This window comes from Oreochromis aureus, linkage group 3 (assembly GCF_013358895.1).
Source record: "Oreochromis aureus strain Israel breed Guangdong linkage group 3, ZZ_aureus, whole genome shotgun sequence".
Classification (NCBI taxonomy): Eukaryota; Metazoa; Chordata; class Actinopteri; order Cichliformes; family Cichlidae; genus Oreochromis; species Oreochromis aureus.
In genome coordinates, this window is record NC_052944.1 from 50,163,671 (window position 1) to 50,188,345 (window position 24,675).

A 24,675-nucleotide genomic window follows, 5' to 3' on the forward strand; every position below is an offset into this window, starting at 1 on the left:
AAGAACCACTGAATATACAGGAAGCAGCTATATATGAGAAGAAAAAAAAAAAAAAACACAACCTGAAACACTTCATGTGGGTGACTTACTTCCAGTGAAATTTAATTTCATTTGCTAAAGTAGTTTGATTTTTTTTTTTTTTTTTTTTAAATTGTCTTGATGAAGAACTTTAACCACACAATCATTTCATTTCTGGATAAGGAAAGCAAATTACTGCAAAATATTTTAAACCAAATCTAAAATTCTAGCATATTTCTCTTTTGACTTTTTTGTTTTTTAGTAGGGATGTCTGCCGGCAGTGTGTTCCCATCATGGGACAACGCTTAAAGCATTTATTTGCCTAATACCAGCTTCATTTCCATCATAGGTGTGTAGTGAAGGAAAGCCTTGGTTATGTTTGAGGACTCTAAGACTATAGAAAAAGTTTGTGATAGGGTGCAAGAAAGTTACTGTTGTACTGTGTGGGGAAGTCAGGAGTGGCAGAGAAGTACATGAGGGTGTTGCGGGACATGTATCAGGACGCAGTGATGTGCTGTCAGCTCCTTGAACTTTTGTGTTGTGGATTTTTGTGCTGCCGACCCCCGGGGTGATCCCCCGAACTGCTAAATTATGGACTCCTGGACTTCTGTTTGATGGACTTTGTGCCTTGGTCTCCAGAGTTATGTTTTTGGCCTTTTGTGCTCCTGTCTGGAGATCCAGATTTTGTTTTTTGTCGTTGTTCTCAGACAAGTTTCGTGTATCTTCCGTGTTCTCCCTGCTGCCATCCTGCATGTGCCTTCGCTCCCCTTCCTTCATGTTCTGGTTTGGTGTTTTGTAGTTTAGTTCCTCCCAGTTTAGATTTTCTTTAGTTCCGTTTTGCCATTCTCTCCGCGTTTTATTTTACAATAAACCACCTTCAAATCTCAGCGAGGGCCTGCTCTTGGGTCCTCATTTATTCCTCCACACTGCTAAATGTTGAATTTTAGTAAAAACAATGCACTGCAGTTTGATACTGCCGTTACAGACAAAGTGGATGTTTAAAGCCTTTGGACATGCATTTGAAATGCTGTAAGTCTCCATATCAGCTGGAAATATTCAATCAATAAAATTACTTTTGAGAGCAGCTAAAAACTATTAAACAACAGCAACGTTGAGCCTGTTCCAAATTTTAAATGTACATGTGCTGAAGGTGTGGGTCTTGTTGAATTGTTAAACATATTTTTCTTTAATCTGCAGAGGCACACAAAAAAAAAAAAAAAAAAGTTTAATTTTCTTCTGCTTGATTATCGGCCTAGGCTTGCGCTACTTATCATTGCTGAGTCAGTTGTCTGTTTGAGCTACTTCTTTGAAGGAACAGTCGATTATTGGCAAGGGTGACTTTATGTGTTTGGTTACTTAAGTGGAAGGACTGTGGAAAGTTTAACCTTACATACATACATCTGACAGCACAGGATCTGAGGAGGTTCAGCAGGTTCTGAGGTAACTGTCTACAAGATGTTGTTTCCTGTCCAAAAGTTCTTTGCAATTTTACCTTGAGAAACATTATCCTTAACATATTTGACCCGCACTAAGTACTATGGCCATCACACTGTCATTTATAATTGTTTTAATAACTCGTGTCTTAACTCATTCCATCATGCAGAAAATAAAAAAGCTGCATGGTTCACTTTTACATCACAAAATGTTAGAAATATAAGCCGTTCATAACAACCTGAAAGGTTGGAGTTTAAAATGCAAACCAATGAAAGCAGAAGTAGGAGACTATAATGTCACAGAGCACACGGCGTCTATTATTGTGTAGACATTTATAAATAAGAGCTTAATAAAGACGCTTAATTTCTTACGAAATATGCAGATGGAGTGATTTTTATCAAAAAGTGGAAGTCACGTCTGCGGCAAAACCCTTGGACACAAGAACTTCAACAATCTATAGTGTGTGAGGCTGTTTAAGTAAAGGGTGGCTTGCACTTCTCGCCCACGTGTAACAAACCATCTGTTGGGGGTTGTGGATTTGAAACCTTAGTGTAGTAAAGTAGATTTTGGGTAGGCTTTTAAGTGATGTCTGCGAATGCAGCACTAACATCCACACCTTCCCAGCTGATAATTAGAGGCCTTATAAGAAACAGCTGCCAGCTTCTCTACTACACGGAGGCATTTGGCATTCTTTTCCCATCCAAGGTGGCCAAGCACTGCAGAGTGGTTTTATTTCTTCAAGAAAGCTGCTCATTTTAGTATTGCCCTTTAGGGAGTGGTGAGTGAGACTCTTACATGTTTGTTATAATGTGGCATATAGTAGGGTGGACCCTGACGACTGCTTCCCTCTGTTTTGTTACAGGATCGTGTCACACTGCTGCTGTCTTGTTGTAGCCTTGTTGTCATTTTACAAACGTTTATGGACTGGCCTTGACTGACTCCTGGTTTATGGTCTTTTATTCTGAATTTTTTGATATATTTTAATCATGCTTTTATAAAGAACTGCACCTTAGGGTGTATTTGATTTGTTTTGTTTATCTCTTTTACTGACTTGTTTTATGTTTTGTTGCTTTAGTGGTGATACGGCCGCTTGTTGTGGGGTAGGCACGTGAGGTGGAATCACCCCCTGATGTACGACAGTCTACACACTGGGAATAGGTAGCCTGCACCATTTAGATTGCAGTGTAAGTGACAGTGAGGTTTGCAGTGGAACTACATGGGTGAGTAATTGGTGTCTGTGGGTTTTGTCAAACTTGTGGTGAACAAAAGCAGAAAAACTGTAAAAGATGCTCTTTGTTGGATTTAATATGAACAGCCACATTCATTCTAATTTTTTTTTGCCTTGGCTTCAATTAAGATGTGTCTTTAAATCTACGATACCTTTCTTGTTCAAAAAGTTTACTGACATAGTAAAGAAGTAGCTAGAGAACTCAGTAAGTATGAACAGAAATGGCTTAGGGACTCTTTCTCAAAGAGGATTTCATCATCTGCAGCTCGTGGGAAAAAACAAAAAAGTGCCACATTAAAAAAAAAAAACAAATCAGCAGATCCACAAATTATGGATACAGACTCTTTTCAGCTATACAGGTAGAGGTACGCTTCATGTACTTATCAACACACAGTTTAAAGGCATGCATGAGAGTGCATTGGTGCACACTTGGGCATCTTTTATTTAACATGGTTACACCATTGTGAATTTTGCTATATAAATATGCTCAAGAGTCTATCATATGTTTGACATCCAGCTAAAAATTTAAAATATACATTGTTAAATCAGTAACTCTGTAAATTTAGAGGAAATGTGTTTGGACAACAAATGAGTCATGGTTTAAACACAGTTAGAATAATCAGCGCTGACAGACAGACATGTATGAAGCGCAGGCTATAACAGATATGCTTACCGTGTGTATTGTTCCTTTTCTCTTTTGCATAAGTAACGCCCGCATGTCAGAAACTCTCTGTGCGGGAAGCAAAGTCTGTTCCAACGCATGTCCAGGCGTCAACCGGTCTTTCCACCGGCTGGCTGGACCCTTAACTTTCATGCTGGGATCTGCAGCACAACCTCACACTGGCCCCTGGGCCACGGCAAAACTTGTAGGTCCTAGTTTGGGTCTTCACTGCTCCCAGAGAATTAACAATTAAAGAAAGTGATCCAACACAAAACTCAAATCAAAAAGCGCAGTTGGAATTGTCCACAACCACGCTCAGTTTCACAAATAAACAAAAAGCTTGCACCAGCCATACTGTCTATAGACAGAGGAGGGAAAAACTTCCCAGAAACTGAAATTGTAATAAATTAATCACGCTAAAGCCGCCTCTATGTCATGTTGGAAAGGTCCAGAGCCTTTATACACAGCATATGCCAAGAAGACTCAGTGGGAGATAAATATTATGTAGCCTTAGAGTTAAACATCTACAGTTTAAAGAGACACACAGGTCAGTACCTCGCTGTTGTCTCTAAACGTTAAGATCCATTAAAAAAAAAAAAATCAGTTTCATTAACAGAGGACACATGAAACAAGCAAAGCTGGCAGTTCTGAAGAGCTGTGCACGCTCTCATTTCACAAGTTGCCCTACATTTTCCAGAAAGACCACACAGTTCAAACCTGTAAAAATACTGAATTAAGAAAAAAGATTCACACTACGTTTCACCAAGTTAAAAACAAATGCAGCAAAGCTGCTTCTAACACAAACATTTATCTTTCAGATCAATGTCTAAAAAGCACCATTTAAAAAAAAAAAAAAAACCCTGATCCTGCATTTACAAAAGTAACTCCTGCAGTCAGGCTCCAGCCTCCGTTTCTACCTTTTCATGTTTCTACAGTAGAGTTGCTGTGGGCATCGCTTTAAAGTCTCTTTAAATACTAAGAGAATACACAGAGAAAGATTACATGTACTTTTTTACTTTGCTTTTTTTGTATAATGACCAAACACTGATCACAACAAAGAGGGGAAATACTCCCACAAATACTCCAACAAACATCTCACCACTCAGCATATTAGTAATTTGCATGAATATAATGTCTTTGACATGCTGCTTAGAGAGGATAGGGACCCTCAAACTGGAGCCAATAATAACAACCGATGAGGAATCGTTAAATTCTTATCAATTCGCTGACTGTTGAACAGCTAGAATACTTCATCAGACAAAACATGGGTCACAATTCTGCTTCCCAGACATTTAAGCATTGTTGTGCACATGGTTACACATGACTGCATTTTTGACTTCTGTCAAATAACAGCTGCGTTTTAAGGACTGGTAGCAGCATAAGTTTCATATTTCTCACTGGAAACTATGATTCAAGCTATTTTTGTAGCTGTCATGTGAAGGCTGTGTGCAGGCAGGAGTGGTGGTATGGAGGACCCAAAGTGCAGACATTCAGATGCAAACGTGAACTCAAACTCAGTTCTATTGCAGGATGGTAAGGCATGACAGAAAACTAAACAAACTGAGGATACAGATAATTGACTGGCAGGCAGATGGACAGAACCCACACGATAGGATGATGGAGATGGCGACACAGACAAAGAAAAAAACAAAACAAAAAAAACAAAACAAAAAAAAAAACAACAGGGCTTAAATACACAGAGGAAGCAATGGGAATGGGAAACAGGAGGGCAACACAGCTGAGACAAATCAGGGCTAACGAGACAAGGGAAGCAAAACCAGATACATTAACATGAGATACAGACTTGACAAGGGGATACAGCTGATAGGGGAGAAAGAGCAAACTAAGGAACAGAACAGAAACCAGAAGGCAGAACTCTGACAAAGAAACCAAAAGACTAGAAATGATAAATAAAGGCAAAATCAAAGTACAATAGTAAAGAAAACTTAAAAACTGGGACAACGACCCAGGTCCTCTAACAGTGGCTTGCGCTTGCCTTTTTTTCTCCACCCACTCAGTGATATATACACTCATGTTTTTCTGTTCCCTTCAATCACTGCTTGTTTTTAAGCGCTAATAATAACCATTTTATGTTTAGGCACTAACATTTGGCAGAGTGGGAAAAGAGTTAATTTAATTTTACCTTCTAGTTTTGGTTTCAGAACACCAGGATTTGGTACACTTTGAGTTTCAGTTCCACCAAAAAAATCAATTTAGCTAGTTTGTCGATGTGTCATAGCCAGTAACTGCACTCCAACAAGGCCTTAAATCCAGTTGAGCTTCATCAGCTACTGCTGAGCCGCACGTGTGTGCATGTGGGTGGAGGTCAGGTGAACCACAGGAACAAAGATGCCACCCTGGTGATTGTGGAGCCCTGTCAGAAACAGCATGACAAAGGGTTCTGATTTTTGCTTTTACTACTAGATTATTAGATAACTGTTATTAGATAACTTTACTGACAAGCCATCAGACAAACGCTTAATAAAACTCAACCTCATCATCATCACTCTCACTCCCAGCCAGCTCTGAAGTGACTCTCCTTTTGTGGGGTTGTCACACTCAGTATTCATTCTCCTTGGACACATGGATAAGGGCCATCCTTCCCTCAGGTCTTTTAGAATCCAGCACTGAAATCTGATGTAGACTCTTTTACATATTTTTCTTTATAGGAGCAGTTTAGTGCCAATATCTCTCTTGGTCAGAGGAACAGCTGGGCTCTCCAGGATCACACCAGATGAAACAATAAGCAAGGACTCTGTGGCTTCAACACTGTAAAATGTGTTTATTTGCAAATTAATATATTTAATTTTTAATTAAGATACAACAGAAACAACACTGTGATGTTAATGGTCTTGCTGCACTCCCCCCTGTCAGACTCACACCAGTACACTCCACTGTCTGATGGGTAGACACCTTTGATAATATAGGATGACCCATGTAATTGGCCCCAGGTCTCACATGAAACAGAAGACCTTGTGGAGGTGTTTCTTTTCACTGTCCAGCTGCTGAAATTACCTGGCACTGCACAGCTCAGATTTATGGTTTCATAATAAAAGAAGACTGACCTGCTGGGATGGATGCTGAGAGTAGCAGCTGCAGCTTCAAAAACATCAGATTAAACACATCAATTAACAGGCAGTCCATGCAACATTTGGAGATTAATAACATGAACATTAGAGGAGAAACCTTTAATGTGATTGTACTCATTGAAACTGTACTGAGTGATTTTCCATTAGACCAACAGATATGAAGTGATGTGAGCTACAGCGACCATTATAACTGATGTTGGATTGAGCTAGAGGATAAAGATAAACATTAGAAAAAATAATAAATGAAAATTGATGCAGTTACACAGTGAGGACAGATGATTATGATGGACTATAAATGTTCACAGTGATAAAGTGAGAAGAGACTCCATGGATTTCATATTATAGAAAAAAAAAACAAACTCCACAGTTTGTGGGAGAATAATACATTTTGGCTCCTCCTTCTATAAAGCAACACCCATTTCCCTTTTAAACCTTGAATTAAGGAAGTGTGTTTAAATAGCCAGTTTTGCTTTTAAAGGTTTTAAAGGTTACTCAGAGAAAGTCCCAAAAGTTTCTCAGTGACAGCAAAATAAGTGCTGGCTGACTTAAATTCTGGTGAAAAGCAATTCAGTGCTTGATTTATTATTATCTTTACCAGATGAGATATTAGGTCAGGGGTGGGCAATCTCAGTCCATGAGGGCCAGTGTCCCTGCAGGTTTTAGATGTGTCCTCGAACCAACACAGCTGATTAAAATGGCTAAATTACCTCCTCAACATGTCCTGAAGTTCTCCAGAGGCCTGGTAACGAACTAATCATGTGATTCAGGTGTGTTGACCAAAGGTGAGATCTAAAACCTGCAGGATACCGGCCCTCGTGGACTGAGATTGCCCACCCCTGGTCTAGCTGCTTCACGTGAGTAGTGTGGGCCTGTGGGCCTCGGCAACAGTAAAGCTAGCTGCTGCTAGTGACAGGGTGAGCTTGTGAGTCCCTGGAAGTGCCTCCTCGTGGTGTGGAGTTTTTTGTTTGGTTGTGGTGTTCTTTGTTGTTGCAACCTTTTTCCTTTTTCCAAGTGTTATTGGTAAAACGGCGTTGCCTGCTCTTTATGTTAAGATTATCTATAATAAAGACTATTTTATTTGCTAAGAACACCTGTCTGTTCTCCTTTCATTCTGTTCTGGACCCATTTGTTACTGGTCCCCTCACTTGCATGCCTAGACCCCTTCGGGGGGACGTAACACTGGTGGAAAGTTAAAATGTGTTATTTGAACAATTCTTATGCTATTCTCCAGGTTTTTCTAGACCCTTTTCATACTGCTGTTCACATAGCAGCATGAAAAAGGTCTGTTGTGTTGAACTGCAAAAGTGCAGACTTCTCTTTTTTCCTTGACTTGTTTTTGACCAATCTTAGTTCCTCACACCAGAGACGCAAGCAGAGGTGAGGGAAAGAGGAGTTCAGTCAACATTAAAGAAGTGCTGTGACATCTTTATTTTGGAGTCTCACTGTAAAGTGGTGTCAGTTAAAAGAAGTGTGACGCATCTGTATCATCTGCTTTTCACCCATTGTAGTCAAAATGTTCCCTCCAAGGCAGAAGGGGAAGAAAGAAAGCTCTTGGACCTTCATCAAATCCCAAAGAGCAGATGCTGCTGCATTGCAACAGCATTTTGCAATGCAGTACAGTATGGCCTCATGTACCGGTTGCTCGAGCAGCACACCATATTTGCTGCTACATACCTGGATGATGTCATCATCCAATTTGACACCTGGACAGAGCATGTGCAGTGTCTGACCGAGCCTCTGAGGCAGATGGGGCTCATGGCCAAGCCGAAGATGTGTGCAGTCAGACAGAGGGCGGTACAGTATCTGGGGTACGTTTGAGAGATGGACACATCCACCTGCAGATGAGCAAAACGTCAGCCACTGTATCCTGCCTGCATCCCAAGATAAAGAAAGAGGTAAATCAGTTCTTGTGGCCGGCTGGTTACTACTGTCAGTCTATGCCCAGCTCTGCGCAGCTGACTAGCCTCTTGACCGACGGTCAGTTCTCATCCAGTGGACTAAGCAGTGCTAGATGGCATTCATGCAGGTGAAGAAAGCTCTCTGTGGGGAGCCCTAACTCAACAGTTCTCTTTTCTCTCCCTTTTATCCTGCAGAGTGATGCCTTGAACAGAGGACTGGGGCCTCTTTTGTCCCTGCAGATGAGGAGAGTCCACCGTCCTGTTGTATACACTGCCCGCACACTGAAGCGAGAAGCCAGGTTGAAAAACAGTGGCAATCCTGTGGGCAGTCAGCTCTCTTCATCACTACCTGTTGGCCCATTTCACCATAATGCACAGGGAATTGCTTCAGTTGAATCCTAGTAGATTATGCCATGTGATATCCTGAATTAGTACTGCTAAACAGCATCTCTAGAAAGAGGTGGCACAGGCTCTGTTTGCAGTCATCTCCAAAGTGAGGATCCAGGAAAATATACTGACTGGCCTGGGCACATTGTTCTCGTTTCACACAAAAAGAGCTGTATGAGTAACTGGGCATTAAGTTAGTTCAGGCCAACGTGTACCATCAGGACGTTCTGGACCTGAGTGCATAGCTCCAGGTACTGGGTAGGTTATCACAGGAGAATTTGCTTCAGGCCTAGGAAGCAGCGTCTTTATAACACAGAGTCTTGACTTAGACATGTTTCACTGGGAAACAAAGTGCTTGTAATGCTTCCAAGTTAAGCTCGAAAGTTACTCCGTAAGTGGCAAGGACTCTTTGTGATCAGACAGCAAGTGGGAGACATAGACTGTGAAGTGGTGTATTCAGACACGACCTCAGTTATAAAAAATTTATCACACCAACTTCCTCAAAGCATGTGGGGGACTTGGAGAGACCTGTCTCTCTGGTGAGCTGGAGAAAGACAGAGATGAATTAAGACCTGAGGTGCGAGTTCAGGAAAAAAACAAAATTAGAAATTCCATAAATATCTTTCTTTTTGCCTGATATTCTATGACCTTTACCAAAGGTACCCAAAATACTTTTGCAGATATGCTACACAAGTTTGTACATTGAGCCTGAGGTCGTAATTTAACAGAAATGGGCACTAGGTCCAGTCAGGAGTGTGTGTAATTATACTTTTTAGACCAGTTTTTGTGCACATAGAGTAACAGGTCCCACCAGAACATGGAGCTGCTTAAGTAATTAACAAGATAACGATACATTTGTTTATTTATAAGAACACAATTGTCCGCTGACTGTGTGTTGAGCAAATAGTGGACCCAAATGCAGACAAAAAACTGAATGTAGAACGCAATTTGAATAAACAAAGAGTGAGCACTTTATTAAGGCTGATAACATAAGTCCAAAAAACAAGGTACAGTAAACAGGGACAAAAACTAAACTAAAGTCTAAACTGGAAGAAACTAAACTATGACAACTGTGACAAAAGACATGAACATAATTCAGGGCAGAAGCATGCGAGAAGCTATGAGGGAAAAACATGAACATGGAGCATGAGCATGAGCATGAGCATGAGCATGACCTGAGCTTAATGTGGCATGGAGGGAAGCAACTGAGACGACCCGTCAAAGACTGAATGAAAACACAGAATAAATACACAGGAGGGCAATGAGGGAAGAGGAAACACCTGGGGAGACACTGCTGACACAAATGAACAAAATGACGCCACAGGGGAAAAGTAAAATTAAGCACACTTAGCATAGAAACACAAGACTTTCAAAATAAAACAGGAAACATGGACAGACATAGACATGACAACACAAGCTTGACAATATGGAACACAGACAAAAAACACATGACAGACTGGACAAGAAACAAGACACATAAACCAAGAAGACAGATGACCAAAAAGTCTTTTAAACAAAAAACTCATCAAATTTAAGAATTATGCAGTTTTCAGCACAAACAGCAGATTAAATCATGAGGTAACAGTGTAAGGAAAACATCAGCTGCTAAGAAGTTAAAAAAAGTTAAAGAAGTAAATCAAAATAAGAAAATTACTTTAATCCTGGTGATACATTGATCGTTATTGTTCGTCGTTATCTTCATCCTCAGACACTCCAGTCAGAGACGATCAGACTCTCTCATTTTTGCCTCGGTTTCAGCTGCAGGAGGTGCAGTGGGACCTTTTTAAAAGCAGAATTTAATCCCATGTAAGCAGTGGCACTTTCTGTTGTTGCCTTGAGAACCAGCTCTGACCTCTGACCTCATTAACAACAATAACAATCCCTGATGATAATTGTCTGTCTTTAACTGCTGTGACATTTGTGCTGAAAACATGAATATCTGTCTTCACTTAGTGAACATCAACACACAAACATGCCTGAGATCACCTGATGAGCCACAACCAAGGGTCAGTTTCACAAAGTGTAATGAGTTGAGAAGCTCATTTTACACCACTGTGGTCAGTTGGCATCTACTGTCCAACTGGAGGAGGCTGCAAATGGAAGATGTGAATCTTTCACAGCAAGAGGTTAAAGTGTTGCTGCTGCTTTTCAGTTATTTTCTATCAGATGAATCTATCACCTGTTTTCATACTTGAATTATTGTTAGACTGACAAAATAAGTTTGAAAAACTAGTTTTATGATGGATTTTCTTTAATTTGTTTGGCAGCTAAGCTATTTGTTTGGTGTTGTATCTGACCTTTGACTCAGTATGATTTTTTTGTGTTGTACTCTTACCTTGAGTGAACTTTTGGTGCATGGATATATACAGTATCAGTATACCAGTGAACAGGATGAACAAAAAGATTGTGTACGCCAGCCTGGGAAGAGACATCAGAGGAGGAGGAGCAGTCGTAGACGGAGCTCGAGCTGTGACACAGAAACAGTTTTGTCATCATCTTTTCTGTTTAGGACCAAATGTTACATGAAAAGTAAAAGAAAATCCACAGCTCATGTAGGGGCACAAAAGATTGCTTCTACAAACTGTGAAACAGCTTTAGAATAGACGCCTGCTGCTATGTTAATTTCCTCACTCTTTTGTCGGGAGTGCAGTCTCTCCTCTTGCACTTCTCCTGTGACTGAGAGGGCCTGTAACAAGCTGTTACTGGTACTACTGTTGATGGTGCAGCAGTAGCCCTGACAGCTAAGATGTTGTTTACTTTACACATTTTTCTGCGTGTATTGTGAGTTTATTTTTATTTTCCTCCAGACCTGGCTCTCATTTGGCATTTCATTAAAAACAGGCTGTAATGGAAATGACTACACTGACTGAGGAACACTTCCAGAAATCACCTGAGTCCAAAGACAGTGCACAGTGTTTCGTTAAATGCAGGATAAAGCTCTAACATACAAAGAAGAAGCCATGATGCAAACACGATCCAGAAACATCTTCTCTGTGCTAAAGCTAATTTAAAATGGACTCAGGTAAATCCGGAAACTGTTCCTTGGTTGGATGAATCAAAATTGAATATTATTTAAGGTAAACATGGAACCTTTGACCTCTGAACTAAAGAGAAGCAGGGTGTGCATTAGTGCCCTATGGGACTGGCAGTTTGCACATCTAGAGAGGCACGATCAATGCTGGAAGATATCTACAGGTTTTAGAGCACCACAATTTGTTTGCCTTTAACAAATCAAAAGCAAACCAGGAGGTAGGGAGTAATGTTGTGTAGGTGGGTGAAATTTCTGGTTTTGAAAGGTTAATCTTACTCTGTTGTTTCAATATCTGACTGAACTATAGGCTGCTGTGGTGCATTATGGGTAATGCAGGCACCAAAAAAAGAAACAGGAGGACGACTGATTTATGGTTTTACTCCTAAACTACTACATAACTGTACTTAAAAGCCATCAGACAAAGTTTCATGAAACCTAACATCATCATCATCACCTGTCACTTCCAGCCAGATCTCCGGTGACTCTCCTTTTGTTGGATGTTCACACTTGTAGAAGCCTTCGTTCTCCTTGGACACATGGATAAAGGTAAACCTTCCTTCAGACTTATTTCCAATAAAAGCACCATTTCTGTAGAATTCAGCATTGAAATTGGACGTAGACTCCTTTGCATATTTTTCCTTATAGGAGCAGTTTAGTGTCACACTGTCTCCCTCAGTCAGAGGAACAGCAGGACCCTGCAGGATCACACCAGCTGAAATGCAGAGAGATAAACTGTGGTCTCTGACTCTGGTTTTTATCCTTAGTTACAAAATTGCAAAAATGTGTTTATTTTATTTTATCTAATATAAAACTATCTGGCATTGCAAGCTTACTTGCCACTCTGATGTTGATGGTGTTGCTGCACTCCCCGCTGTCAGACTCACACCAGTACACTCCACTGTCTGATGGGTAGACACCTTTGATGGTGCAGGATGACCCATTTAATTGGCCCCAGGTCTCACATGAAACAGAAGACCTTGTGGAGGTGTTTCTCTTCACTGTCCAGCTGCTGAAGCTGCCTGGCACTGCACAGCTCAGAGTCATAGTTTCATAATAGAAGAAGACTGACCTGCTGGGATGGATGCTGAGAGTAGCAGCTGCAGGTTCAAAAACATCAGGTCGAGACACATCAGTTGACATGCAATGCAATGTGTGGAGATTAATCACATGAACATTAGAGGAAAAACCTTTACTGGTCATACTGAGTGAAATGAATATTTTAGAAGAGCTAATAGAGAGGGGAGACTCACAAAAGATTAAAATGGCAGAATAAATATTCCATTAGACCAGCAAATATGAAGAGATGTGAGCTACAACAACCATTATAACCAACTTAATTAAGATGCACATTATTCAGCTGTACATGCATATTTATAACGGTCGCGGTCTGCTGAGCTGTATCCTTAAAGGGCAAACATGCATCCACTGTTTAGCCAACAGTACCCTGAGCTACTAGCCATACTACCCATTTTAAAACTTCATTCCCCTGATGTTTCACAGATCTGACTCCAACTAAGAACTTCTGGGAATTCCAAAAAGTACCGCAGAGTGTCAAAACACTCTAACATGTTGCAGCTGCAGAGTCAGAGCAGCACCTTCTCAATGGTCTGTGGCTTTAATAGCATTAGAAAAATAATAAATGAGAATTGATGCAGTTACACAGTGAAGACAGATGATTATGATATACTATTAATGTTCACACTGCACTGAAAAAGGCTGATGATTCACAAACCATAAACTCGTGTGTAAAAAGTTTCTAAAAGTAACATCTGTTATAGAAACATATTGATTTACCTTTAACAAAATCCAAGCAGTGGATGAGAGTCCACAGTGAGAAAATGAGAAGAGGCTCCATGGATTTCATATTATAGAAAACAAGTCCACAGTGTGTGGGAGAATAAAACATTTTGGCTCTTCCTTCTTTATATCAACATTCGTGTTTCAGTTTTAATTCTTAAATTCAGGAAGTGTTACTTTTGTTACCCAAATGAAAAGTGTTTCAGTGTTTGATTATTTAATCTTAGTAACCAGAGGAGACACTGGGTCATCTGTTATGAAAGGAACTTTCTAAACCACGATTATAAGTATGTTAATTACTTTATATAAAGTGTTCAGATTGCATTGAAACAAGCAACAAGTGTCAAAATGTCCACAAGGTGGAGACAGACAGACACACTAATGATGAGGACATTAGTGAGACTCTTTTTCCCCAGGAAGCATTTCTGATCACAGAGCTGAATTCAAGATTAAGGATATTATTCAAATTATGTAATTAAGTTTAAGAAAAATAAAAGCTAATAATTTTAAAAACCACTGAAAAGTGCTTTAACTGTAAGCTTTGTAACCTTAGTTATGCCACATGTATTTATATTTGTCCACATTTAATTTGTGTAGATTATAATATACATTTATTAATTTATGCAATATTGTTTTTTGTTTTATATTTAATTACTTCATTATCATTTATCTTACCTTGTCATTGATTTGTGTGATATAAATTATTTTTTGTGGCACCTTGTGGGAGGTAATTTTGGTTCCTACCTAACCTTTATGGCGGGAATGTTTTTGAAGTGTAACATGTGTCATGTGCATCAGGAAGATAACAGAGTAAGTTGAGTGCACACTGCCCTCCTGTGTTGGTGGTTATTATAGAGGATATTTTTCAGAGTGACTTTAGCCAGGCATACACCCAGCAAGCAAAACATTCGAAAAAGCCGTGTCTGAGAGAGATCCTAAACATTTAGAGATCCTGAAACTATCAAAGGGAATGATGCAGAAAACCCCTAACCTGTAAGGTTATTACCATATTGTCACTAGAATGCCAGAATCAGACTGGGAACCACACCAACCTAACTTCATCAACACACAAAAAGCATAGTGGATACGTTCAAGACTGACATGAGTGAAGCCTTTAACTTTGAAACGTCTTCATGAACTAGACCTAACCTGGACCTGGGACACAAATCCATGTAGTCAAAGAAAACCTGCTTTCTATCAAAGAGGCTTTTTAACACGTGACTAACATTTCCACCCACTCCAACTCGAGTCATGTTCATGCATAAAGTGAAGCAACTATGGCTGATGGTTTAAAATGATCTTTATGCATTGTACATATGGAAGACTTGAAACAAAGTCCTGCATTTTACCCATTTTTCCACCACATTATTGTAAACATAAGGTTTTGTGTCACGAAGCCATGAAGGCAGACTTCAGCACAAAATAGTTCCAGTGATGTCAAAAGGTTACAAAGGCACATCTGCCTGGTTACTGTTATTTCTTCATCCCACTTATCCCACAGATAGTTTCTATAAGGCCAGGTTACAGAGTAACACAAGAGCAATGTTTCTAAAAGTAATAATATATATTTTTGATGCATTTAGAACAGCAGTAATACAGACAGACACTGACACATAAAATGATACATTAAACCACAGCACATATTATAAATTAAAGAAGTATTTGACAAATCTCTTACAGCAGGTTTATAAAAAAAAACAATATCCTAGTTTGTATATACAATCCTAACAACAAATACAGCCTGGAGAGTGAGCTGCACTGGTGAAGGTTTGCACTCTCAGAGTGCTCCTTCATAACACTGTGACATTCAATTTGTCCTTTAAACATAAAACTCAACAAATGCAAAAATGAGACAGTTTTCTGTTCAGTTCATAGAATTTTAGATTCATACAAAATCTAACATCATTGCTGCTGAGAGGTTATTAAGGTTGAAAAGATCAGTGTAAGACTATTGCTTTAATCCCAGTGGTATGTTGATTGTTGATCATCTTCTTCACACCCTCGAGTTACAGATGATCAGGCCATTTCCTTTTAGCCTCAGCTCGAGCTGCAGGAAGAACACAAACTATTTATAGTGCGACATTTTTCAAAGGTGACATTTAGTCACGTATAAGCTGCTTCATACAATCGCAACAACAATACTTCCTATTGTTTCCAGAGAACCAGCTCTGTTGACACATCATTAACTGTAACAAGGATATCAGATAATTGTCTATCAGCTTTTCTGCCACAGAAATGATTCAACAGCAGCTGGAAACTTTGCTGTGAAATGTGATGCAAACAAGTGAACATCCATCCTCGCTGCAGGAGCATGAACATACTCAGACACAACCAGGAAGCTGCATCACATGGTATAATTTGACTTTGCACCACTGAATGCCCCGTTCCCCTTAATGTGGTTAGACTGAACCAAAGATTATAATACCTGTTTCTACTCTGTGGTTTCACTCAGTCAAACAGACGTTGCCTTCAGGTGACATGATGATCGTTATCTATGTGTTAGGTCTGATATCATTTGCTTGTTCTGGCTCCAAATACCCACCAAGAGGTGCAGCTTAAGAAGCAAAAGTAAAATGGTGAAATTATGACGGTGAAGATGTCCAGGCCTCCATGAAAAAGAGGACATTTTAGATTTAATGAAGGCAGAAGTAAGCAGTAACCTCTGCTGTAGCCTTCTGACTGGTAAATAACCTGCTCTACCACCAATGCATTCACACACACACATAAAAAAATGACATTTTGGCTCACAGCACTGCATTAAACCCATAAATACTTGGTGCCAACATGGGAAACACAACAATCAGCACTGAAATTCCATTACGATCACATAATTTCATATTTCAGAACTTAATGTGAGATTTTATTATTTTGCTCATTCTTTTCAAAGCTCTTTATTTATTTATTTTTTTAAAAGGTGAGGCCTATTCATTTCAAGCTGTAAGGTTGAGGAAACCTGCAGTCAGCTGAGACTGAAGAAGAGAGGCGCAGCATCTGCAAGTAAGGCTGCAACTAAGGTGGCACAATGCGCACAAAGGTTACTGGGTTAAAAGTCTTACATTGTGAACTTAATGTCCAGAGTGAAATTTTTGTTTTTGTAAAGTTTAATCATTAGATATGATAATAATTCATTTTTGACATTTCTTCAGCATCTATGTCCTCTGACCCCTTAAAGAAAATTGACATAAACCAACTTAATCAGGATTTTTGAAGTTTTCTTACCTTGAGCCCACTTCCGGTAGGTGTACACAGCCAGTATAAATATACAAGTGTAGAGGATGAACAGCAGGATGGTGCTCAAAAGTTTGGGCAGAGCGATCGGAGGAGTGGGATCAGGATCAGGATCAGGGGTGGCCACGGGGATATTATTCTCTGTTAGGAGATAAAGTTTTATCATCAGTTCTTCTGTTTAGAGCGAGCGTTACATAAAAAACGTTAATTTAAAATCCATATTTTGTGTTGATACATATGCAGTGTTTACTGTGCGTTTCACAAAAACATTTCAAGGAACCACATCAGGACATGAAAAAAAAAGCTTCTGTGAAATGAGTCAAAGTTTTCAGCATAAAGATATGAGATGTATGACAAACCCTATACCTGGCCTACAGTACCACTTCCTGTGGTAGAACCGTTGCATATCCAGGAAGCAGCTCATGTATGTGAAAAAATCTAACACACTTCGTGTGGGTGACACGCTTCCAGTGACATTTCATTTCATTTGCTACAGTAATTAGATTTTTCAGATTGGTTTTATAACGAAACACACAGTCATTTCATTTCTGGATAAGAAAGCAAATTACTCCATAAATATTTTAAACCAAATCTAAAATTCTAGCACATTTCTCTTTTGACCTTTTTATTTATTTTCTTTTTTAGTAGGGATGTCAGCCGGCAGTGTGTTCTCATTCTGGGACATCGATCAAAGCATTTATTTGCCAAATACCAGCTTCATTTACATCATAGTTGTGTGTTTAAGAAAAGAACTGGTTATTTCTCTAGACCCTAGGACTCTATGACACCAGAAAAAGCATGTGATAGAGTGCAAGATAGTGACTTTGTACTGTGTACTGTGTGCAGAAGTCAGGACGTCAGTGTCAGAGAAGTACACGAGAAGGGTGTTGCAGGACATGTAACAGGATGAGACAGTGATGAGGGGTGTGGTGGGAATAACAGATGGGTTTATGATGGGGTTGGGATGACATCAGAGATCAGCTCTGAGCTCCTTCTTATTTGAGATGGTGATGGACAAGCTGAAAGATGAGGAGTTTCTGTGGACTGTGATGTTTGCAGATGACACTGAAATTTGTATTTAGAGAGGAGTGGGGAACAGGTGGAAGAGAGCCTGGAGAGGTGGAGGTAAGGTCTGGAGATAAGAGGAATGAAAGTCCCTAAAAGTAAACTAGAATACATGTTTGTGAATGTGGGACACAGTGCACAAGAGAGGCGAAGAAGAGAGTGCAGGCAGGGTGCTGTGGGCAGAGATGAGTGTCATGAGTGTGAGTTATGGAGTTATGGCAAAAGGATAACAGCAAGAATGAAAGGGAGGAATTACAAAATGATAGTTACAGCTGCTGTGATATATAGTTTGGACAAGGTAACACATCACTTCTCCCACCTCACAGCTGGAGGTGGGAGAAGTGACGATAAACAGCGAGAATAAAACTGAAAACTACTTGGTTAACTTTTGATTTAGGAATATAAAACTTTAGGTTAATCAATGTCCCAGAAATGTTAAGATTCAGTTTACTCTTTAAAACTTACAGCTTTAAACCTGACTTTCACCAGGCAGCATAGAGGAGTAGACAAACTGGTGCATTATTGTGATACAGGTTTTGCTAATAGGTTGTGGTCATGTTTATTCAACAAACATCCCATTTAATCACCAAGTTATAACTGAAACTGCTTTATGTATGTAAAAGTATTTATAAGCTGTCAGACAAAAGCGTCATGAAATCTAACATCATCATCACCTCTCACTTCCAACCAAATCTCCGGTGACTGTCCTTTTGTGGGATGAACACACTTGTAGATGCCTTCGTTCTCCTTGGACACATGGATAAGGCTCAACCTTCCTTCAGGCATTTTTTCAAAAAAAGTACCATTTCTGTAGAATGCTGTACTGAAATTGGACGTAGACTCCTTTGCATATTTTTCCTTATAGGAGCAGTTTAGTGTCACACTGTCTCCCTCAGTCAGAGGAACAGCAGGACCCTGCAGGATCACACCAGCTGAAATGCAGAGAGATAAACTGTGGTCTCTGACTCTGGTTTTTGTCCTCAGTTACGAAGTTGCAAAAATGTGTTTATTTTATTTTATTTAATATAAAACTATCTGGCATTGCAAGCTTACTTGCCACTCTGATGTTGATGGTGTTGCTGCACTCCCCGCTGTCAGACTCACACCAGTACACTCCACTGTCTGATGGGTAGACACCTTTGATGGTGCAGGATGACCCATTTAATTGGCCCCAGGTCTCACATGAAACAGAAGACTTTGTGGAGGTGTTTCTCTTCACTGTCCAGGTGCTGAAGCTGCCTGGCACTGCACAGCTCAGAGTCACGGTTTCATAATAAAAGAAGACTGACCTGCTGGGATGGATGCTGAGAGTAGCAGCTGCAGGTTCAAAAACATCAGGTTAAAACACATCAGTTGACATGCAGTGTGAGAAGATCAATGACATAGATGTTGAAACCTTTTCAGCCACTGCATAGATTGAAACCAGCGACTGTTTTGGACAGAAGTTTCCACAAACTCAACATTGTCAAGAACGACATGGTAATGTTAGGCTTTTAAGCCCCACGCCCCACTATCAGGGGTAAAAAGGAGGAGCTCACGTTTAATCGGTTATAACACGGTGTGAGAAATATAAGTCCGGTAAACTACTTACGGTAGGACGTTTTGCCAAAGTAGGAGGGTTTGTCAGAACACCGGACATGTGTGGTATCCACAGAAACCTCTGAATCTCAGTTAAAATCTCATATAAACCATTTCTACAAAAACTAAACACAACGAAAACAAGCCATGATTCCACGAACAAAACCGAACAAGAAATTCTCCAGACTTTATGTAACCGGCTAAAGATAGGCGAGTTATCTTCCAGAGATATCAGCGATTCCAAGCACCAAGTTTCACCACACTCTGACCAAAATTCACTGAATGAGCCGCAAAAGAAGACCACAAAAACACACAGCGGCGCAAACGCGCTAAGACAGAAATTGGCTTACCGTCCAGATTTCGCCGTTAGCCGGTAGCCACATGATTATCAGCAGTTTCCACAGCTAACTAACCGCATCAGAGCCATTTTCCGTCAACAACCTCCAATTTAGACCCACCTACAGACACGTGACTGGACGGACGTCACACGTAGTAATTTTGGGCCCATGTTGAGTTTGGCCTTGCAAGTTCTGATTGGTTGAAGTTACGTGAACGTGGCATTGTTACTGTGATTCTACTGGCTCAAGCGATTAAAAAGAGGTGTCAATCATGCAAATTGACCAAAAGAAACCAAAGTTACAGCCCCTCAGATTTTAAAGGGCCAGAGGCCAATTAACGCTCCATGCGCACGGCAGAAAAGGGCCATTGCCATGTAAAAGTGTGGTTAATTCTTCAAAAATGTATTAAAAAACAAGCATTTTTAGGCATGTTAATAAAATGTATTAATTACTGCTCTTTAATACCTAAAAACTTCAACCGACATGGTGTCCAATGTGTGTCAAAATTTGACATTTTTGTACAACGTCTGGATATTTATTTATTGGCAGTGCTGTAATTTTTCACTGTTTCACTTTAGAAAGATAAATCTTTGCACAGATGATATTTATATGTTGGTTACTGAATTTCTGGAATGAAATGTGAACTGAGGCATATTTTTAAAAGGGTTTTAAGCTAAAAAAATAAATAATAAATTAGGCGAGGATAAAATCTACTTACTTTTTCTGTGTTCCAGTCTCAGTAACTTGGACACAGTAATATCTGCTGCAATATTTACACCTCTGATGAAATTTCACAAGTGTTAGTTTTATTTTGATACCAAGATTGTAAGCACAGAGTTTGTATTTGCAGAGAAATAATCAATTAATTTTGGGCATTTCATTTTTGAGAAAGAAGCTCAGAAACCCCTTTGGGGCTCATGGGAACAGGACAAAAAGAGAAGATGGAGAGGGCGAGAGACATGATGGGCTGTGGAGAACACACATGGATCCACATGAAGGACAGGTGAGATGAGGATGAAACACAAGGAGGAAAACCTGGGAACAACTAACGGAGACAAGACACAGAGGGAGGGGGAGCGAGACACACAGAAGGCGAGCAGACACAGACATAAGTGGGGAAAGCTGTAAACTCAATGACATTAGTAGAACCAAAACTCAAACCTAAAACTTCTTAACAAAGTAAAAAATCAAAAATATGTTAGTCTAAAAAAGTAACCTCAAAGAGCTGGCTCAAAGACCCAGAACCAAAACATTCTGCAATAAGAGAGGTCAAACTTCCCATCAGAATTATGCCAGCAGCTTGTTGTTGGCTATCACTAATATTTGTTAAATGTTAACCAAATATTTCAACCTTTTTTTGTTTTGATTTTTTAAGTCATTAAAGATGTAAGAACAGTCGAAGAAACCATTAAAAGCCCACAATTACCACAACATTCACTCCCCTGATGAGTGTATGGAAACTTCTGACCATGAATGTTCAAGAAAGGTTAATGTTAGCTTCAGGGAAAACTAATCCATGTAAATATTCCACCATGTATGAAGTGATGGGAGTTATAACAACCATGACAGCTGATGTCGCATTAACGTGTACGAGAGGAATTCAAATTCAAAATCATAAAACGCACAAAATCAGGAATCTGCCCATCTAACAGGGGCTTAGAGACAGGGTAGACCCAAGGACTCAAGTCATCAGTCCATCACAGAGCTAACAGTTCACAGACAACCATCCTTACCTGTGAACAATTTAAATAACTAGTTAACCTAACAGGCATGTATTTGGACCGTGGGAGGAAGTTAGACTACCGGGAACTCACACAGTCCAAACAAAGACGCAAACTCCACTCACAAGACCCTTTAACCCTTTGGCTCTAAGACAACACGGCTCATTTCTCAAATGATTTACAGAAGAAAAACACAAATATGCTTTCTGATGTGCACATGTAGCAAAGTGTTTTAAAGAATTTCAAAAGGTTTTTAAAACTTTAACCATCATTTAAGAATTGACTCATTGCAAATGAGAAAAACTGCATACAAGCTATAAATGTAAAAACAAACAAAGATCTGTAGTTGACAAATATGGAATAAAAAGTCAGTTTTCTTACTGATCATGAGGCAGACTGGTGCGATCATCATCCTGTTTTAAAGTTGACTTTGTTTGAAGTCTGAAAACAATCATTTAAACCACATCCTGTCAGCCTTCTCACACCGTACATAGTGTACACCCACAAAATAACATAAAATAACCGATCAAGTACCCTATGCTGGACCTGCAACACCTTTGCATTTATATGTAGAGACCCTAAAGCCTAAATGTCTTCTTTCTTTCTGTTCCTTTTGAAAAAGTAGTTGAATGTGTGGACTATAAAACAGAGTTTTACAGATGGAACATTTTCTGTATTAATATTACAAATATAAGCCACGGTTAAACTAGGCTATAAACTAGGCCTAAGGTTGTACATGTGCACAGTGGTATTTCTGCTAAAGTGTAACACTCAATTCAATTTTATTTATACAGCACCAAATCACAACAACAGTCGCCTCAAGGCTTTATATTGTAAGGTAAATCCTACAATAATACATACAGAGAAAAACCCAACAATCATATGACCCCCTATGAGCAAGCACTTTGGCGACAGTGGGAAGGAAAAACTCCCTTTTAACAGGAAGAAACTCCAGCAGAACCAGGCTCAGGGAGGGGCGGGGCCATCTGCTGCGACCGGTTGGGGTGAGAGAAGGAAGACAGGATAAAGACATGCTGTGGAAGAGAGGCAGAGATTAATAACAAGTATTAGGTGTTCTGATAACGCCTGGTGGTAAATCCCAAAGAAATCTTGCCAAAGGCTATTTGAGGCAACCAAGTCTTGAATACTTTATCTTGGCATGTTACGCCAATTTGGCATTAAAAAGTGGTCAATAAAAAGAATAGAACAAGAAAATAAAATAAAAGAAGTTGCTCATCACAACTTTGATGTCAAGTAAACATACACAGATTGTCTAAAAAGCTGCACTTCTAAGAATTCATATTAAACGTCTTGAGCTTGCATTGCACCCAAGGATTCTGTAAAGTATTTACATACTGTATAAAAGATGTCAGTACAGTGCTCAGAGGCACCAGGTTAAAAACTATTAATACCAAGATGCAGTTTACCAACATGTCTGTGCAAATTTGTGAAATAATGTAAATAGTCTAATGTGGCCTATTAAGAAAGAGATCACAAAAATGTAGTGGTTATCCCAAGCATAAAAGTATGTTTTGTTGATATAGTGCAATGTAAGCGCTAATGGAGTTTTCAGAGTCTAGACAGTCAAAAATGCTCATTGTGTACACAAAAACAGATATCAATCCGGATAGTGGTTAATTCAACAAAGACACTAATGGCGTGTCCAAAACCATGGGCTGCATCCTCCTGAGGACCCGGCCTTCGTGGTCTACGTGGGCCGGGTCCTCAGAAGGTCCGATAGGCCGGACGTAAAGGCTGGACAGTCTAGCCTTCAGATTTGCGTCACTGCTGTCTCGCTGGAGTTAAATAAACTCAGCCGTCTGCTGCTTGCTATCTAAAACATAACAGGACGATGGCGTAAATTCTCGACTGTCTCACACTTCTGTTTAATCAGTTTTCTGTTTTACGTTTATTCAGCTGTGTGAAAACCCAGAGGAACCCACCCGGGGGATTAATAAAGTTTTAATTTATCTAATCTAATTTAATAACTTTAATCCAGCCAAACCGATTTACTCAGGAACAAATCAAACACTGAAAAAAGCCAAACAATAACATAATAACATTTATAACAAGTTATCTAAGTGACTTATATATCACGTTTAACCAGAGTAGCGAAAGACCGCGTTGCTCTGAAAATGATGTGCCGGGAGTTTGCCGTTCTCGGCAGCTGTAGTGACCCTCGAGCTCCCGGCGAGCTATCGAGCTGGTGGGTAACAGACGTCTCTGAAAACATCGGAGCACTTTTGCAAATATGTGATATCTTGATCTAAGGAGCTTGGAAAGAAAAGCGTCTGGACCTCTTTAAGTTGCTTGAAGACGTTTCATCTCTCATCCGAGAAGCTTCTTCAGTTCTAAGAGTCAAATGGTGGAGAGTCCCAGATTTAAACCCAGTGGGAGTATCCAACCAAAGAGGGACAGAAGGACCCCCTGATGATCCTCTACCTAATCACATGAGCCAAGGTGTGAAAACGGGTGTGGGTCCCAATCAGTCAGGGTTTCGGGTGAGCTCATTGTGAAACCTAGCCCCACCCTATTATGTGATTTCCTGAGGTCAGATGGCCCAGGGTGTGAGTGGGCGTTAAGGTGTCACAGTGGACATAAATGGCTTCTTTGAAAGTCACAGTGGACATAAATGGCTTCTTTGAGGGAAGCCATTTATGTCCACTGTGTGAGTGGACGTTAAGGTGTCACAGTGGACATAAATGGCTTCTTTGAAAGTCACAGTGGACATAAATGGCTTCTTTGAAAGAAGCCATTTATGTCCACTGTGTGAGTGGGCGTTAAGGTGTCACAGTGGACATAAATGGCTTCTTTGAAAGTCACAGTGAGCATAAATGGCTTCTTTGAAAGAAGCCATTTATGTCCACTGTGACACCTTAACGCCCACTCACACCCTGGGCCATCTGACCTCAGGAAATCACATGATCACTGAAATCACTGTGAGCGACCATCTTTGAACAGAGGCGGTGGCCTACGAAACCAACTGTCTGCCATCTATAATCCAGTTTTGAAGGCGTCTGGGAAAGGACGTTAAATCTATACTGTAGATCTGTGCAAACACAGAATACTGATTAGCAGCAATAAAACAATTAATATAACAATTAAATAAAATAGGCTGTAATTGCATGTAGCTTGCATGTATGCTGTTTTTCTTGTTTTCATAGCTCTGGTAATATGTGTTTAAACTCAGTGAGTTGTGAAG

At 39.9% G+C, this 24,675-nt stretch overlaps 2 protein-coding genes and 1 long non-coding RNA gene across 5 annotated transcripts in view; 1 reads left to right on the forward strand and 2 right to left on the reverse strand.

Moving 5' to 3' along the window:
* The first annotated feature begins 2,137 nt into the window (after nucleotides 1-2,137).
* On the forward strand, nucleotides 2,138-2,919 carry LOC120437712. The gene is made up of 3 exons (XR_005611361.1): nucleotides 2,138-2,230; nucleotides 2,315-2,403; nucleotides 2,528-2,919. It is a non-coding gene; the product is annotated as an uncharacterized LOC120437712 (long non-coding RNA).
* A 6,610-nt stretch (nucleotides 2,920-9,529) lies between these two features.
* LOC116316826 (Fc receptor-like protein 5) lies at nucleotides 9,530-13,661 on the reverse strand. Its single transcript, XM_039609652.1, has 5 exons — nucleotides 13,541-13,661; nucleotides 12,580-12,843; nucleotides 12,201-12,458; nucleotides 11,051-11,182; nucleotides 9,530-10,494 (listed from the first exon to the last, which is right to left on the reverse strand). Exons 1-5 carry the CDS (start codon nucleotides 13,650-13,652, stop codon nucleotides 10,433-10,435), a joined length of 828 nt encoding a protein of 275 aa, XP_039465586.1. The 5' UTR covers nucleotides 13,653-13,661; the 3' UTR covers nucleotides 9,530-10,432.
* Nucleotides 13,662-14,924: 1,263 nt separating this feature from the next.
* The window catches only part of LOC116311784 (Fc receptor-like protein 5), a 28,793-nt gene continuing 19,042 nt past the window's right edge, over nucleotides 14,925-24,675 (reverse strand). The window contains exons 2-7 of one of the 3 annotated variants that reach the window (XR_005608320.1): nucleotides 21,855-21,914; nucleotides 18,890-19,153; nucleotides 18,511-18,768; nucleotides 16,763-16,912; nucleotides 15,969-16,097; nucleotides 14,925-15,590 (exon numbers count right to left, since the gene is read on the reverse strand). Coding sequence is in view for 1 of the 3 variants with exons in the window: in XM_039598684.1 (XP_039454618.1) it covers nucleotides 15,550-15,590; nucleotides 16,763-16,912; nucleotides 18,511-18,768; nucleotides 18,890-19,153; nucleotides 21,855-21,885 (744 nt within the window). In the remaining 2 variants the exon portion in view is untranslated. Of the gene's footprint in view, nucleotides 15,591-15,968; nucleotides 16,098-16,762; nucleotides 16,913-18,510; nucleotides 18,769-18,889; nucleotides 19,154-21,854; nucleotides 21,915-24,675 lie in introns of those variants that run through there. The other 2 variants (XM_039598684.1, XM_039598694.1) reach the window with 2 other exon arrangements.

Excerpts from the sequence above, each read along its gene's own strand:
- LOC116316826 (XM_039609652.1), bottom strand. The coding sequence starts at position 13,652 with ATGTTTTATTCTCCCACACACTGTGGACTTGTTTTCTATAATATGAAA. Across the intron at positions 11,183-12,200 it reads GATCTGGCTGGAAGTGACAG|CTCGAGCTCCGTCTACGACT; the intron begins GTGATGATGATG and ends TCTGTGTCACAG. Across the intron at positions 10,495-11,050 it reads GCACCAAAAGTTCACTCAAG|GTCCCACTGCACCTCCTGCA; the intron begins GTAAGAGTACAA and ends GCTTTTAAAAAG.